This window comes from Podarcis muralis, chromosome 7, assembly GCF_964188315.1.
Source record: "Podarcis muralis chromosome 7, rPodMur119.hap1.1, whole genome shotgun sequence".
NCBI lineage: Eukaryota > Metazoa > Chordata > Lepidosauria > Squamata > Lacertidae > Podarcis > Podarcis muralis.
In genome coordinates, this window is record NC_135661.1 from 80,911,055 (window position 1) to 80,923,787 (window position 12,733).

General features: G+C 47.0%; 2 protein-coding genes across 4 annotated transcripts in view; both read left to right on the forward strand.

Moving 5' to 3' along the window:
• Positions 1–12,733, forward strand: part of GRIK5 (glutamate ionotropic receptor kainate type subunit 5) — a 97,648-nt gene that overhangs the window by 12,240 nt on the left and 72,675 nt on the right. The window lies entirely within an intron of this gene.
• LOC114591266 (uncharacterized) lies at positions 2,529–9,011 on the forward strand. Its single transcript, XM_077932514.1, has 3 exons — positions 2,529–2,615; positions 5,290–5,982; positions 6,884–9,011. The coding sequence occupies exons 1-3, from the start codon at positions 2,529–2,531 to the stop codon at positions 6,887–6,889; spliced, it is 786 nt and encodes a 261-aa protein (XP_077788640.1). The 3' UTR covers positions 6,890–9,011.

Sequence of the window (12,733 nt, forward strand, 5' to 3'; positions counted from 1 at the left end):
CCTCAGCGCCTAGGACTTGCCGATCGTATGGTCGGCGGTTCGAATCCCCACGGCGGGGTGAGCTCCCGTCTTTCGGTCCCAGCTCCTGCCCACCTAGCAGTTCGAAAGCACCCTTAAGTGCAAGTAGATAAATAGGTACCGCTTTATAGGGGGAAGGTAAACGGCGTTTCCGTGTGCTGCGCTGGTGCCGGCTCGCCAGAGCAGCTTCATCATGCTGGCCACGTGACCCGGAAGTGTCTCCGGACAGCGCTGGCCCCCGGCCTCTTAAGCGAGATGGGCGCGCAACCCCAGAGTCGGACACAACTGGCCCATACAGGCAGGGGTACCTTTACCTTTTACATAGAGGCATTGGCAAGCTTCAAGGTTTTTCTCGCATTACGATTTTTGCATAACACACACACACACACCATGATTCGCAATCTATTGCCAGGTCAAAAATTATGAAACCGATATCACAATATGGACTTAAAACCGGTTTTACATGATATATCACTATATCGCCCAGTGCTAGTCTCTAGCCCACAGATGGAGAACCTAAGCCCTTTGGACGCTGTTGGACTACAACTCCCATCACCCCTGACCATGCTTGCTGGAGCTGATGGGAATTGTAGTCCAGCTACTTCAGGACGTTCCCCACAGGTTCCCCACATTTGCCTTATGGTTATGAAAGTTGGTTCGAAAGCTTGTGAGCAATATATTGTGTGGCGTTTGTAAAGCCGAAAAGGAATTTGGTAGGGTTTCCAACAGAGGAAGACTTGAGCAGAGCTTCCGTGTCTTGCTGTGCTGTGTCTAGAAGCAGAATGAATTATAGAAAGTAAGGGAAGAGATATTCGAAGCTCCTTTGACCGGGGATCGCAGTGGGACCGGGAGGAAAATGAATTTGTTCATCCGCAGGCAGCAATTCTTCTATCATGCTGCCTCTATGTCTCTGAAAAACGGTTCTGGGCACACATGAGGATTATCTCACAAACACGATGACCGAGTGCTGAAGCCCCAAGCTGGTCACAACAGCACAGCTATAGCCACAAATAAGATGCCCTCTAGCTTGTGTCTGAATTATGTGCTCTATGGGCACCCATAAAGAGCAGACTCCCAGATTTATGCCTCGTCTTGTTTCGTGGGCACAGTTTAGGTAATAAGACGCTCCACCCCAGTGGTTTTCTCAAATGGAGGTTGGGGAAATCCCTGGGCTCATACTGGGGGTTCCTCAGGGATAAGATCAGTAATGGCAGACAAGTTTTACTGTCCCCCATTAACTAATCTCCCTCTGCATGAAGGGTTGCCATAAAGAAAAATCACCCTACTTGCCATACGTCCGGGTTTTCTTGGACATTTTTGCCAATTCAGCAGAAATCCCCCCGGTGGCCATTTTGCAGCCCAATTCCCGGATGTGTCCGGGAAAACCTGGACTTTTGGCAGCCCTACCTGCATGCAAGCTCTGTGTGAAGCCAGTTCAGCCTGGGGAAGCAGGCTGATTAATTGGTTAGATTAACCATTTAAATATGTGTGTGCTCGTGTATATGTATGTGTGAGTATGAAATATATGTATATCAGTGTGGAGTAGAGGTTCGAGTGCAGGACTACTGAACTAGGACCTGGGAGACCAGGGTTCAAATCCCCACCCAGCCCTGAATCCCACTGAGTGACTTTGGGCCATTTACCGTCTCCCAGCCTGACCTACCTCACAGGGTTGTTGTGAGCACAAACTGGGGGGGGGGGGACTGGGGGAGAAGTGTGTAAGCCACAGTGATCTCTTTGGAGAAAAGGTGGGACATAAATGTGTGTTTGTGTGGGTGTGGGTGCAGATACACTCAGATTAACTTAAAATTATTTTTAAAACAATTATTCTTTTTTAAAAAAAACAGATCCCAGACCCCCCCTTTTTTTGTTCCCTACAGGTTTGCCTCCCCTCTTCCCCAGTTTCCTCAGCACCATTTCCCTTTCTAATAGGGTCACTGTTAAGTTGTGGGCGAACATATCAGACGACACAGCGATTCTTCAAACAGCTCTTGTTTATTCACAGGCCAGAACAGAACTGAACTGAAGGGTTCAGCCAGCCTGCTTATATAGAGCTCCACTACAACGCAACAGTAACAACTTTCTGTAACTATCCAATCACTGAACGTAACTTTCAATTCCTTATTTGCATATGTGGACCTGAGTGAAAACTATCTACAGTATCCCCCTGCTGGCCTAGGGTGAGAACTTCAGTACATAACAGTCACCTTCCACATACAGCTGCTGCTTGTCAGATTGGAACCTGAGTTCAAATCTATACTTTGCCATGAAGCTCACTGGGCAGCTGTGCAGAGCCAGTGGCTTTCTTTCAGTTTGACCTACTTCGCTGGGTGGTTGTTAGAGTAGTCAGATGTGAAAAAAGAAAAGAAAAGGATGGGGTTCCTGCACTCTTAAGAGTTGTATGGGGGAACGAGGGGGTGCACCATTTTATATTTTGTCTCAGGTAGCAGAATGTCTTGGGCCTCAGAATGGGTCACAGAATCTTCAATAGTGCAAAGTTTCTTCAGCAGATGGATCAATGTGGAAAAACTTCCATGAAAGTGGATATTCTGAAAAACCAGTATTCTACCAAAGGAGAGAGGCATATTCCAGGCCGTGTATGCACTATTCATTTAAAGCACATTCAAAGGACGTTCATTCCCTCAAAGAATTCTGGGCAATGTAGTTTCCCCCCTCACAGAGTTAGAATTCCCAGCAACCTTTGTTGTTGTTGTTTAGTCATTTAGTCGTGTCCGACTCTTCATGACCCCATGGACCAGAGCACGCCAGGCACTCCTGTCTTCCACCGCCTCCCGTAGTTTGGTCAGACTCATGTTTGTAGCTTCGAGAACACTATCCAACCATCTCATCCTCTGTCGTCCCCTTCTCCTTGTGCCCTCCATCTTTCCCAACATCAGGGTCTTTTCCAGGGAGTCTTCTCTTCTCATGAGGTGGCCAAAGTATTGGAGCCTCAACTTCACGATCTGTCCTTCCAGTGAGCACTCAGGGCTGATTTCCTTAAGAATGGATGCGTTTTATCTTCTTGCAGTCCATGGGACTCTCAAGAGTCTTCTCCAGCACCATAATTCAAAAGCATCAATTCTTCGGCGATCAGCCTTCTTTATGGTCCAGCTCCCACTTCCATACATCACTCCTGGAAAACCATGGCTTTAACTATGCGGACCTTTGTTGGCAAGGTGACGTCTCTACTTCTCAAGATGCTGTCTAGGCCTGTCATTGCCCTTCTCCCAAGAAGCAGGCGTCTTTTAATTTCGTGGCTGCTGTCACCATCTGCAGTGATCATGGAGCCCAAGAAAGTAAAATCTCTCACTGCCTCCATTTCTTCCCCCTCTATTTGCCAGGAGGTGATGAGACCAGTGGCCATGATCTTCGTTTTTTTGATGTTGAGCTTCAGACCATATTTTGCGCTCTCCTCTTTCACCCTCATTAAAAGGTTCTTTAACCTTTAGCAAACCATAATGTTCAGAAATCTGTGTGGGAAATAATGTGCTTTGAATGCACTTTAAAGGTATTGTGTGTGCACAGTCTAAGTCGCTGAAGGCTCTGTCAGATTGTGGATAATGTCTTTTGGGTTGGGGTGCCTCTTCAGGATGGTTTAAAAAAAGAGAGCTTTTTTATTATTAAATTTCAAGTATAAGCAACATAAACAACAGATGAGTGCAATATATCATGTCTGTATTGAAAGCAACTCCAATCAAAATGTCCATCACATTTAAGTGACTTTCCATAGATAGCTGTGAGATGCTGGCATGTTTTGTCGAGGCATATCTAATGATTTATGCAAACAGCATAAAACTTGTCGGACTTACAGTATTTCTTTGTTCTTGTGGTTTGTGGGTTAATTTTTCCATGAGCACCCGGTCCAATAATTGCAGAGAAACCAAGTTTCCATTAGGTTTGGGTTTTACGACCTGGGTGCAATAATAGACACATGACAGAAAGTTTATAAAAATTATTCGTGAAACAGAGGAAGTCGAAAAATAGAGGGAGGGCATTCTTCTTCTCTTATAGCTCTGGAACTCATGAACATCCGGGGGTGGGGGGGCTGAATGTAGAAAGGTTCTGGACCAAAATATTATAAATTGTTGATATACGGCCTTTATCCAAAGAATCTGTGGAGTAAAATCCTATTTTTACACCTTTTTGGAACACTCTGCTCCTGGAGTTTTGCTAGCCTGTTGTTTATGCTGAAATTATTTTGTTGCCAGGCATAGAGCTTTCTAATTCTTCCAGGGTTTCTGTTTGTTTGTTTGTTTGTTAACCTTTTTAAGCAGCTTTAGAAGTTCTCTGTCAGCTGTGGGTTTGGTTTTGGTTTTTTTGTCGTCTCTTTGTTGTTGCTTTATTTTCCTGTTTGTTAATTATGCAGGGACGTCTTGTATGGTTTTCCCCTCTTTTCGTGACCTGCCTTGGGAAGACTTGGGCATCCAAAGCAGAAATAGATAGAAAGATATAGAAAGAGTTGATGGGGGGGGGGGGGCAGAGAAGAATGTGGGTGAACAATAGGAGAATTTAAGCCGTGTATTATAAATAGAAAAAAATGTCAGAGAACCCTAATTCATCCCCACCTACTCACATTAAACAGCAGTTTCTCGCTTTATTTATTGCTCTATCTCCCCTCCTTTATCTTGTTCGTAAGCTGAAGGTCTGTTATCTTGTCTTCTGCAAAAACCTCCTTGTGGGCAACAAATTCTTTATGTAGCACATATTTATCTCTCTGTGTATGTGTGTGTGTATCTGCTCTGCCCTCCTGAGGGCCATTTAATATAATCAAGAGGTAAAGCTTCCTTTGGACTGTACTATTTTGGACTGCAAGTGTGCTGTTATGTTTGGGGTGGGGGGTCCATTTTTAAAAAATCCCTCATGGGCGGGAAGAATTCTCCCTAGCAGGTCACGAAGAAGCTAAATCTAACCTTTCTGCCTAACATGCTCGTTTTGCATATATGTAGAGCAGCGTTTCCCAACCGCTGTTCCGCGGCACAGTAGTGTGCCGTGGAACTTTGCCTTGTGTTCCGCGTGGAGGCGGCCAAGTCGGGCGGTGAGAGGCGGGGCGGCGGCAGCGAGCACACGCGGGGCTGCGAGCGAGCGAGCTCCCACCATCGCCGCTCGCTACCGGGCCTGCGCATCCGCTCGCTAGTGAGCGGGGAATCCCATCCGCCCCCACGTGAGGGGGAATCCCATCCCAGCCCCCGCGAGAGCAGGGGAATCCCATCCGGCCACGCCTCCTGGCCAGCCAATCGGCTGGCTGGAGGGGGCGTGGCTTACCCTTTTTAGGGCCGGAGCAGAGGGGGCTCGCCCTCTCTTCTCCGGCTAGCCCCATCGCCGCTCGCTATTGCCGCTACGAGGTGCCGCTACTGGGCCTGCGCCTGCTCGGCAAGCACACGTGGGGCGGCGAGCGAGCGAGCTCCCACGTCCGACGGCACCAGGCAGGGGCCCTTGGCCGTGCCGGTGCCCACCGTGCCCGCCTCCGCCCAGGAGGGCGGCAAGCAGCCACCGCCACCCCCGCCGCTGCCCGGCAACCGCGCCGCCACCCCCGGCTCCCCGCGGCGGGTGATCGTGCAGGCTTCGACGGGCGAGCTGCTCCGCTGCCTGGGGGACTTCGTGTGCCGCCGCTGCTACCACATCGCCGCTCGCTACTGGGCCTGCGCGTGCGCGATCGCGCCTTCGGGATTCCCTTCAGCAGGCATCAAGCAGCCTGCCTCCCTGCTTTTTCTAATTAAGGGAACCTCCACTCTCCTGCCCCTCGGTGTTTCTCACCCCAAAGCCTTGTGGGCAGCAGGAAGTGGGGCTGTCCTGCCTCTACCCCACGCCGGGTGGCTGCTGACACGTCCCTTGGGCAGGAGAGGCATCCGGCTGGATGAAGGCAGCGACGCCGGGGGAACGGAACAGCACGGCAGGTCTGAGTTGGCGCCTGGAAGGACACAGACTGCTTCATGTAGCTGCATTCAACAGCTCCGAGGCTGGCAGGTGAGTGCGTGCACTCCTCTCTCTCATTTTATTTAATGTGCATTTTAGAAGCATGTGGAAATATCCTGCGTCATCAACCACTTTGGGGAAAGTGTGCGTGTGTGTGTTTGGGGCTAGATTTCATGCATGCCTTTTTTTTTAAGTTCTCTTCCTGCTTCATCCACATTCACCCCCCAAAAGGCCATTTTCTGTGTGCTGAATAAATTCTGCAACTCAAACGGCACGAGGTGCCAATGCATCGGGGCTGAGGAATTTATTCTGCTTGCATTTTGATGTCTAAATGTTGTATTTTAATCTTGTTTTTAAGTTATATTTCAATCAACTTGTTTTTTAGTATTGTTTCTATTGCAATCGACTTATTTTTTATTATTTATTATATTTCAGTCGACTTGTTTTTTAATTTGTTGTTAGCCGCCCTGAGCCCAGTCTTGGCTGGGGAGGGCGGGGTATAAATAAAATTTATTTGGGAAAGATGGTTTAGGTATGTCCAAGCAGGCTTGATAGCAAAAACTGTTTCTCACAAACTTAACAGCGTATACAGCCATTAAGTGACAGTGGCCTTATTACAGTCTTTTTCAACCGCTGTTAGTGTTTTTCAACCTTTTTAGGTTTTCTGTAAACTGGGGAAGACATCCATGTTGGAAGTTCAATTCCTTGCTTAGCCATGAAGCTCAATGGAAATTGCCTTGCTCTTGCCCTCTCTAATCCAGTGTTTTTCAACCGCTGTTCCGCGGCAGTGCCTCGGGGACCTCGTGGCTTCCGCTATTGCGTGTGCTGCCATCACTCTTCCCGCCATTCCCATGTATAATTCGTGCCCGTAATACAGGCAGTAAGAACTGTTCTGTATAACGACCACCCCGCCTCTCCCACCCCATCTAAGCCCATTTTTTTTCCTTTGCAGAAATGAGCCGCTGAATTGAGCTCACACAGTATGCATGTTTTTGCCTGGCTGTGATTGGTCCGGACTCAAGCCTTGACCTATCACAGTAGGACATCATCTTCCGACTTCCTTCCCGCCCGAGCACATAGACCAGGACTCAGCGGGAGTCGGCACTGCAGAGAGGCCGGATACTGGAGTGATGGAAAAGTTTTTGAAAAGAAAAGAACTGGACTCTGAACAAAATTTGGAGCCAGATGAGAGGCCAAGTACGAGTGGGCATGAAAAGAAAGCAAAGATGGTTAGCTCAAGCAAATTCTCTGTCACAAGGCAATATAGCGAAAGCTATATTTCATTTGGATTTACTTTCACCGGAGATGCAAACCAACCAACTCCACTGTGCGTGGTGTGTGGTGAAAAGCTAGCTAACAGTGCTATGGTCCCAAGCAAACTTAAACGCCATCTCCAAACGAAACACCCTTCGCTTAAAAACAAGAATGTGGACTATTTTGTTCGCCTGCGTGAAAACACGGAGAAACAGGCAACTCTCCTGAGACAAACCTCAAAGGTAAATGAAAGAGCTCTTAAAGCTAGCTATCACGTTGCTGAACTTATAGCCAAGACAAAAAAGTCGCACACTGTGGCAGAGACATTAATACTTCCCGCCTGCAAAGCTATTGTAGAGGAGATGCTCGGACCTGAAGCAGCTAAGGAAATAGCCAAGGTCCCTCTCTCAAACAACACAATTTCCAGACGTATTGATGACATGTCTGCAGACATTGAAAGTGTGGTTTTGGAAAAGATCCATAGCAGTGAGAAATTTGCATTACAACTGGACGAGTCTACTGATATCAGTGGACATGCTCAACTCTTGGCCAATGTGCGTTTTGTTGATGGTGATGCAATTAGAGAAAACTTCTTTTTCTGCAAGGCATTGCCAGAAAAAGCAACAGGAGAAGAAATTTTTCGGGTCACATCAGAATACCTTGAACAAGGAGGACTTAAGTGGGAAAACTGCATAAGTGTCTGCACCGATGGAGCTGCAGCCATGGTCGGGCACATCAAAGGCTTTGTAAGCAGAGTGAAGGAAAGAAATCCAAATGTTATTGTTACGCATTGTTTTTTGCACCGTGAGACCCTCGTAGCCAAGACTTTACCAGCAGACCTAGTTCATGTGTTGGATGATGTTGTGCGCATGGTAAACTTTGTAAAGTCACGACCCGTGAAAAGTCGCATATTTGCAGCTTTGTGTGAGGAGATGGGAGCGAAGCATAAAACCTTGCTGTTTCATACGGAGGTCCGGTGGTTGTCGCGTGGCAAGGTCTTGGTTCGTGTGTATGAGCTGCGGGAGGAACTTAAAGTGTTTCTGACAAATGAGAGGACAGATTACGCAAAACTGCTTGCAAGTGATGAGTGGTGTGCAAGGCTGGCATACCTGGCAGATATATTTCATCATCTGAATGAACTGAACACACGAATGCAAGGCCGAAATGAAAACCTGCTTACAAGTACAGATAAAATAAATGGATTCCGTGCAAAGCTGCAACTCTGGCATCAACACGTGGAAAGTGGCAATCTTGAAATGTTCACACTCACCAAGCAATGGCAAGGTGTTCACACTGCTGCACTGTGTGAGATAATAGCTAAACATTTAAAAACTCTCGAGGGGAAGTTGTCATTTTATTTCTCTTCAGTCTCCACTGAATGCCTTGACTGGGTTAGGGACCCTTATAGCTCAGCATCAGTTGGTGGAAAGGACATGACTTTACAGGAGCAGGAGGAACTAACTGAACTGAGACAAAATCGTGGTTTCAAGCTAAGATTTGCTGATCTACCTTTGGACAGTTTTTGGTTGGAAACTGCCAAGGAGTTCCCCCTTCTGGCAAACAAAGCTATTTTGACATTGCTCCCATTTTCCACTACATATCTCTGTGAGTTGAGCTTTTCAAGCATGATTGCTATAAAAACTAAATACAGAGAGAGACTGAGAGCTGTTGACGAAGAGCTACGTGTGTGTCTTTCTTCGATTCCAGCCAGAATATCAGCTTTGTGTTCAGCCAAACAGGCCCAGGTTGCGCACTGAATCAAGTATTTTATAATTTTTCATATTTCTGTTTACTTACCATTTCATAATAAAGTAATTATAAAATACTTTCTTTGTGTTTATTTGATTCCTATTAAAGAGAGTTACTTTATATATAGTCAATATAGGCAAAGAGTTAATTTTTAAAACATTTTCTAATGGTGGTGTGCCTCGAGATTTTTTTCATGAAACAAGTGTGCCTTTGCCCAAAAAAGGTTGGGAAACACTGATGTAGAGACTTCTGTTTTTATTTTTTAAAGGGGGGAATGGAGTATTGTAATATCCCTTACCTGCCGCTTGTCCTGGGATAAATTGGACCACTTGGGGCTTTCTGAATTTACACCCTGAACCTGAGCAATCGAACGCTCAGTCCCTACATGACTAAATCCCTATATTTAGGCATGGAGTTCTTCAACCTCAGTTACCTGCTTAAGTGGGAACAAATATAGAAAATTCACAGGGTTGTGGGAGGACAAATTAAATATTGCGGAAAGCGATTTGCGCGTTAAAAGTGCTGTGTAAAACTTTAATCAACGAGATGCCGAAAGTTGTGCTGGTTGCCTCGGGGGAGAGCCAGGGGGAAGGAACAGCTTAATTTTTTTTGCGTTTTTTTTGGGGGGGGGGGATGGATGCTCAGTGGGCATAAACCCAGCTTATCCCCCTCTGTCTCTCACCTTTTCCAGAAGACAACAGACTGGGCAGAAGGGTTGTGTTAGGACAGTCGTTTTTTCATCAGAGAACTGTTGGAGGATATGTGCCAGGGTTTTTCCAATGTCACTTCCCCATGCATGGAATGGCCTGCCTGGCGATGTGATTCTGTCTCCTCTCTATTGACTTTCAGTAGAAACCTAAAAACATTGTTTACCTAGGTATTCGGTGGCCAAAAGACCCTGATCCTGGCAACTAGAGAACACTGACAGATATAATGTTTTTAGCTGTCTTTAGAATGTTTTTAACGGGTTTTTATTTTTATTTAGTTTTAAAATTATTATTGATGTTTTGGCTGCCCTAGGTTCTTTCAGGAGGAAAGGCAGGATATAAATTGAGTAAAGAAACAGTAATAAAGGTATATCTTACAGCAGGCATAGGCAAACTCGGCCCTCCAGATGTTTTGGGACTAAAACTCCCATCATCCCTAGCTAACAGGACCAGTGGTCAGGGATGATGGGAGTTGTAGTTCCAAAAACATCTGGAGGGCCGAGTTTGCCTATGCCCTGAGGCACGAAACTAGCCGGCCGCCTCAGGTGTGGCAAAGGATGCTATCCCATCACCAGTCCTGAATAAGATTTGACTTCTGTACGTAGAATGGGGAAGGAAGCCATCTTGCTCTTTGCATCAGGTGACAAAATATCCTGGGTCTGGCCCTGAGTCTGGACTATTTCCTCCCTGTGGACGACATTCTGGCAGAGCTCTTGTGCATTTCAACACCTGTATAACCAGCAAAGAGTTAAGCGTGAAGGCTTTTCTCGCCACGGGCTTTCCCTGCCAGTCGAAGCCAGTGTGGTGTAGTGGTTAAGAGCGGTAGTCTCGTGATCTGGGGAACCGGGTTCGCTTCCCTGTTCCTCCACATGCAGCTGCTGGGTGACCTTGGGCCAGTCACACTTCTTTGAAGTCTCTCAGCCCCACTCACCTCACAGAGTGTTTGTTGTGGGGGAGGAAGGGAAAGGAGAAGGTTAGCCGCTTTGAGACTCCTTAAAGGGAGTGAAAGGCGGGATATCAAATCCAAACTCCTCCTCCTCCTCCTCCTCTTCTTCTTCTTCTTCTTCTTCTTCTTCTTCTTCTTCTTCTTCTTCTTCTTCTTCTCTTGTTGAATGTTTTGTACGTCCCACAGCTGCCAAAGTCGCAGGAGCCCTGCCAGAAGAGAAGTTGGCAACCTTGCAGGCCCACCTGCTATTCCTTCAGTGCTGTCCTGGTGTCCTGCAATGAACCCAGCAAACCTATACTCCTCGTCCGTCTTCACAGCCTCGGCTTGGATGTCTCTCGGGGAGCCTTCTTGCTAGATTTTCTAACAGCACTTTAAACTGTAGCTTGTTTGTTTTGTTTTTTTTTTATAAAAAGGGATGAAATGTGGTAATTTAAAGTCCTTTAAGGCTGGCGTATCAATTTACATCACAATGAAAGCTGCCTAGGTCAAGAAAACAAACAATCCAGCCTTTCCCACTAGGCCAACCCTGCTGTGAAGGAACACAAAGGCAGTGATATGATTAATACAACAACAGCAGACCTGATTCTGCCTCCACCGCCATCCCATATTAATCTTTTTACTGGCTCCGCTGGGGTTATCCGTTTATCAGCCAACCAACCCGCCTGTAGCGGCACCGTCTAACTAAGGCTACATTCATATTATACATTAGAGCATTTTAAACAGGCATGGCTTCCCCCAAAGAATTCTGGGAGCTGTAGTTTGTTAAGGGTGCTGAGAGTTGTTAGGAGACCTCAGAGAACTACAGTTCCCAGAGTGGCTTAGCAGTCAATCGCTCTTCACAGGGAACTCTGGAAATTGTGACTCTATGAGCAGAACCAGGATCTCCGAGCAGCTCTCGGCAAACCACAGATCCCAGAATTCATTGGGGGGAAGCCATTTTGGAAAGGGTGAACAAGGAAGCCTCGCCTTTTCAATGTGAACCTGAAATATACTCGGAGTCGAGAGTGGATTTCATGCTCTTTATTCAGCTCATAGTGGTGAGGAGGAATGGAAGTTCCCCCACAATATCTGCTTTATATACATTATTTACACAATGGGCTGCACGTGATTGGCTAATTCCGGGATTCTCCTGTAGGCCAATCAGGTTGTGGATTCACTTCCACCTGGAGCTGGATTGGGTGGCTCCTGTGGACCAATCATACTGCTGCATTGTTCTAGGACCAATCAGACTGCTGCATTTTGGATCCTATTGTTCTAGGACCAATCAGACTGCTGCACTTTGGATCCTATTCAACTCAGTACATAACAGAACTCAACTTAATTTCTCCTCGGCACAAGGTGGACACGAACAGGCCAGGTTCTGTCTGCGCCGTGGAGATGGGTAGCTGCTGGTTCGGTTGGTGAGCTGTGCCCTTCACTGACAAACGCAGGGGTCACGGATACCACCGGGCAACATAGGGTGAAGCTGAGCAGTGGGCAGCTATGCGTCCATACGACATCACTGACAGCACTGCCTCCTTCCTTGGTGGCTGCTTCACATCTCCCTCAGGCAAGGACGTGCTTCTCCAGCTCTCCCTCTTGTTGCTGCTCAGTGGCGGCGGCGGCTGAAGACGCCTCGGGCCGAAGCCTCACCATTTGTGTTGGCAGCTCTAAAGAGAGAAGCAGTCCCCAGATTGCAAATTTGGATGCCTGTGCTCCCGATTCGTTGGGACGCCATCGTTTGTACCAGGCTCTCTGCTCCTGCGCCTTTTTAACAGGAGCCTGAAAAGGACTGCTTCCTTTTCTCCAGACCGTGCCCAGTGCCAAAATCAGCAGAGGGTATCCTCTTGGTTGTTCGCTCTTCCTCAGAAGTTTGTAGGCGGTGGATGAAAAGGCATTCTTTGTAGCAGCCCCTAAGTTGTGGAACTCAGAGGTGCATTAGGCTTCCTAAAGTTTTCGGGTAATGCAAAAGACGCACTGCTTTTGACCCACGGTTTTCGACGCCTGAGGTGTGTGTTTTCACCCTGTTCCCGTGACGGTCATCTGATTTAACTGTTTTTAATTCTGAATTTTAAATTGCTGTAACCTGCCCCGGAACCTGCTGGCGGTGGACGGGTAATAAATTTAATGATAATGATAAACAGAAATATTAATAAGATAAGCTTTT

Bases quoted from the DNA above. Each gene is read 5' to 3' on its own strand.
- LOC114591266 (XM_077932514.1), top strand. From the start codon at position 2,529: ATGGATCAATGTGGAAAAACTTCCATGAAAGTGGATATTCTGAAAAAC. The intron at 2,616-5,289 runs GTATGCACTATT...TACCCTTTTTAG, and splicing joins AGAGGCATATTCCAGGCCGT to GGCCGGAGCAGAGGGGGCTC.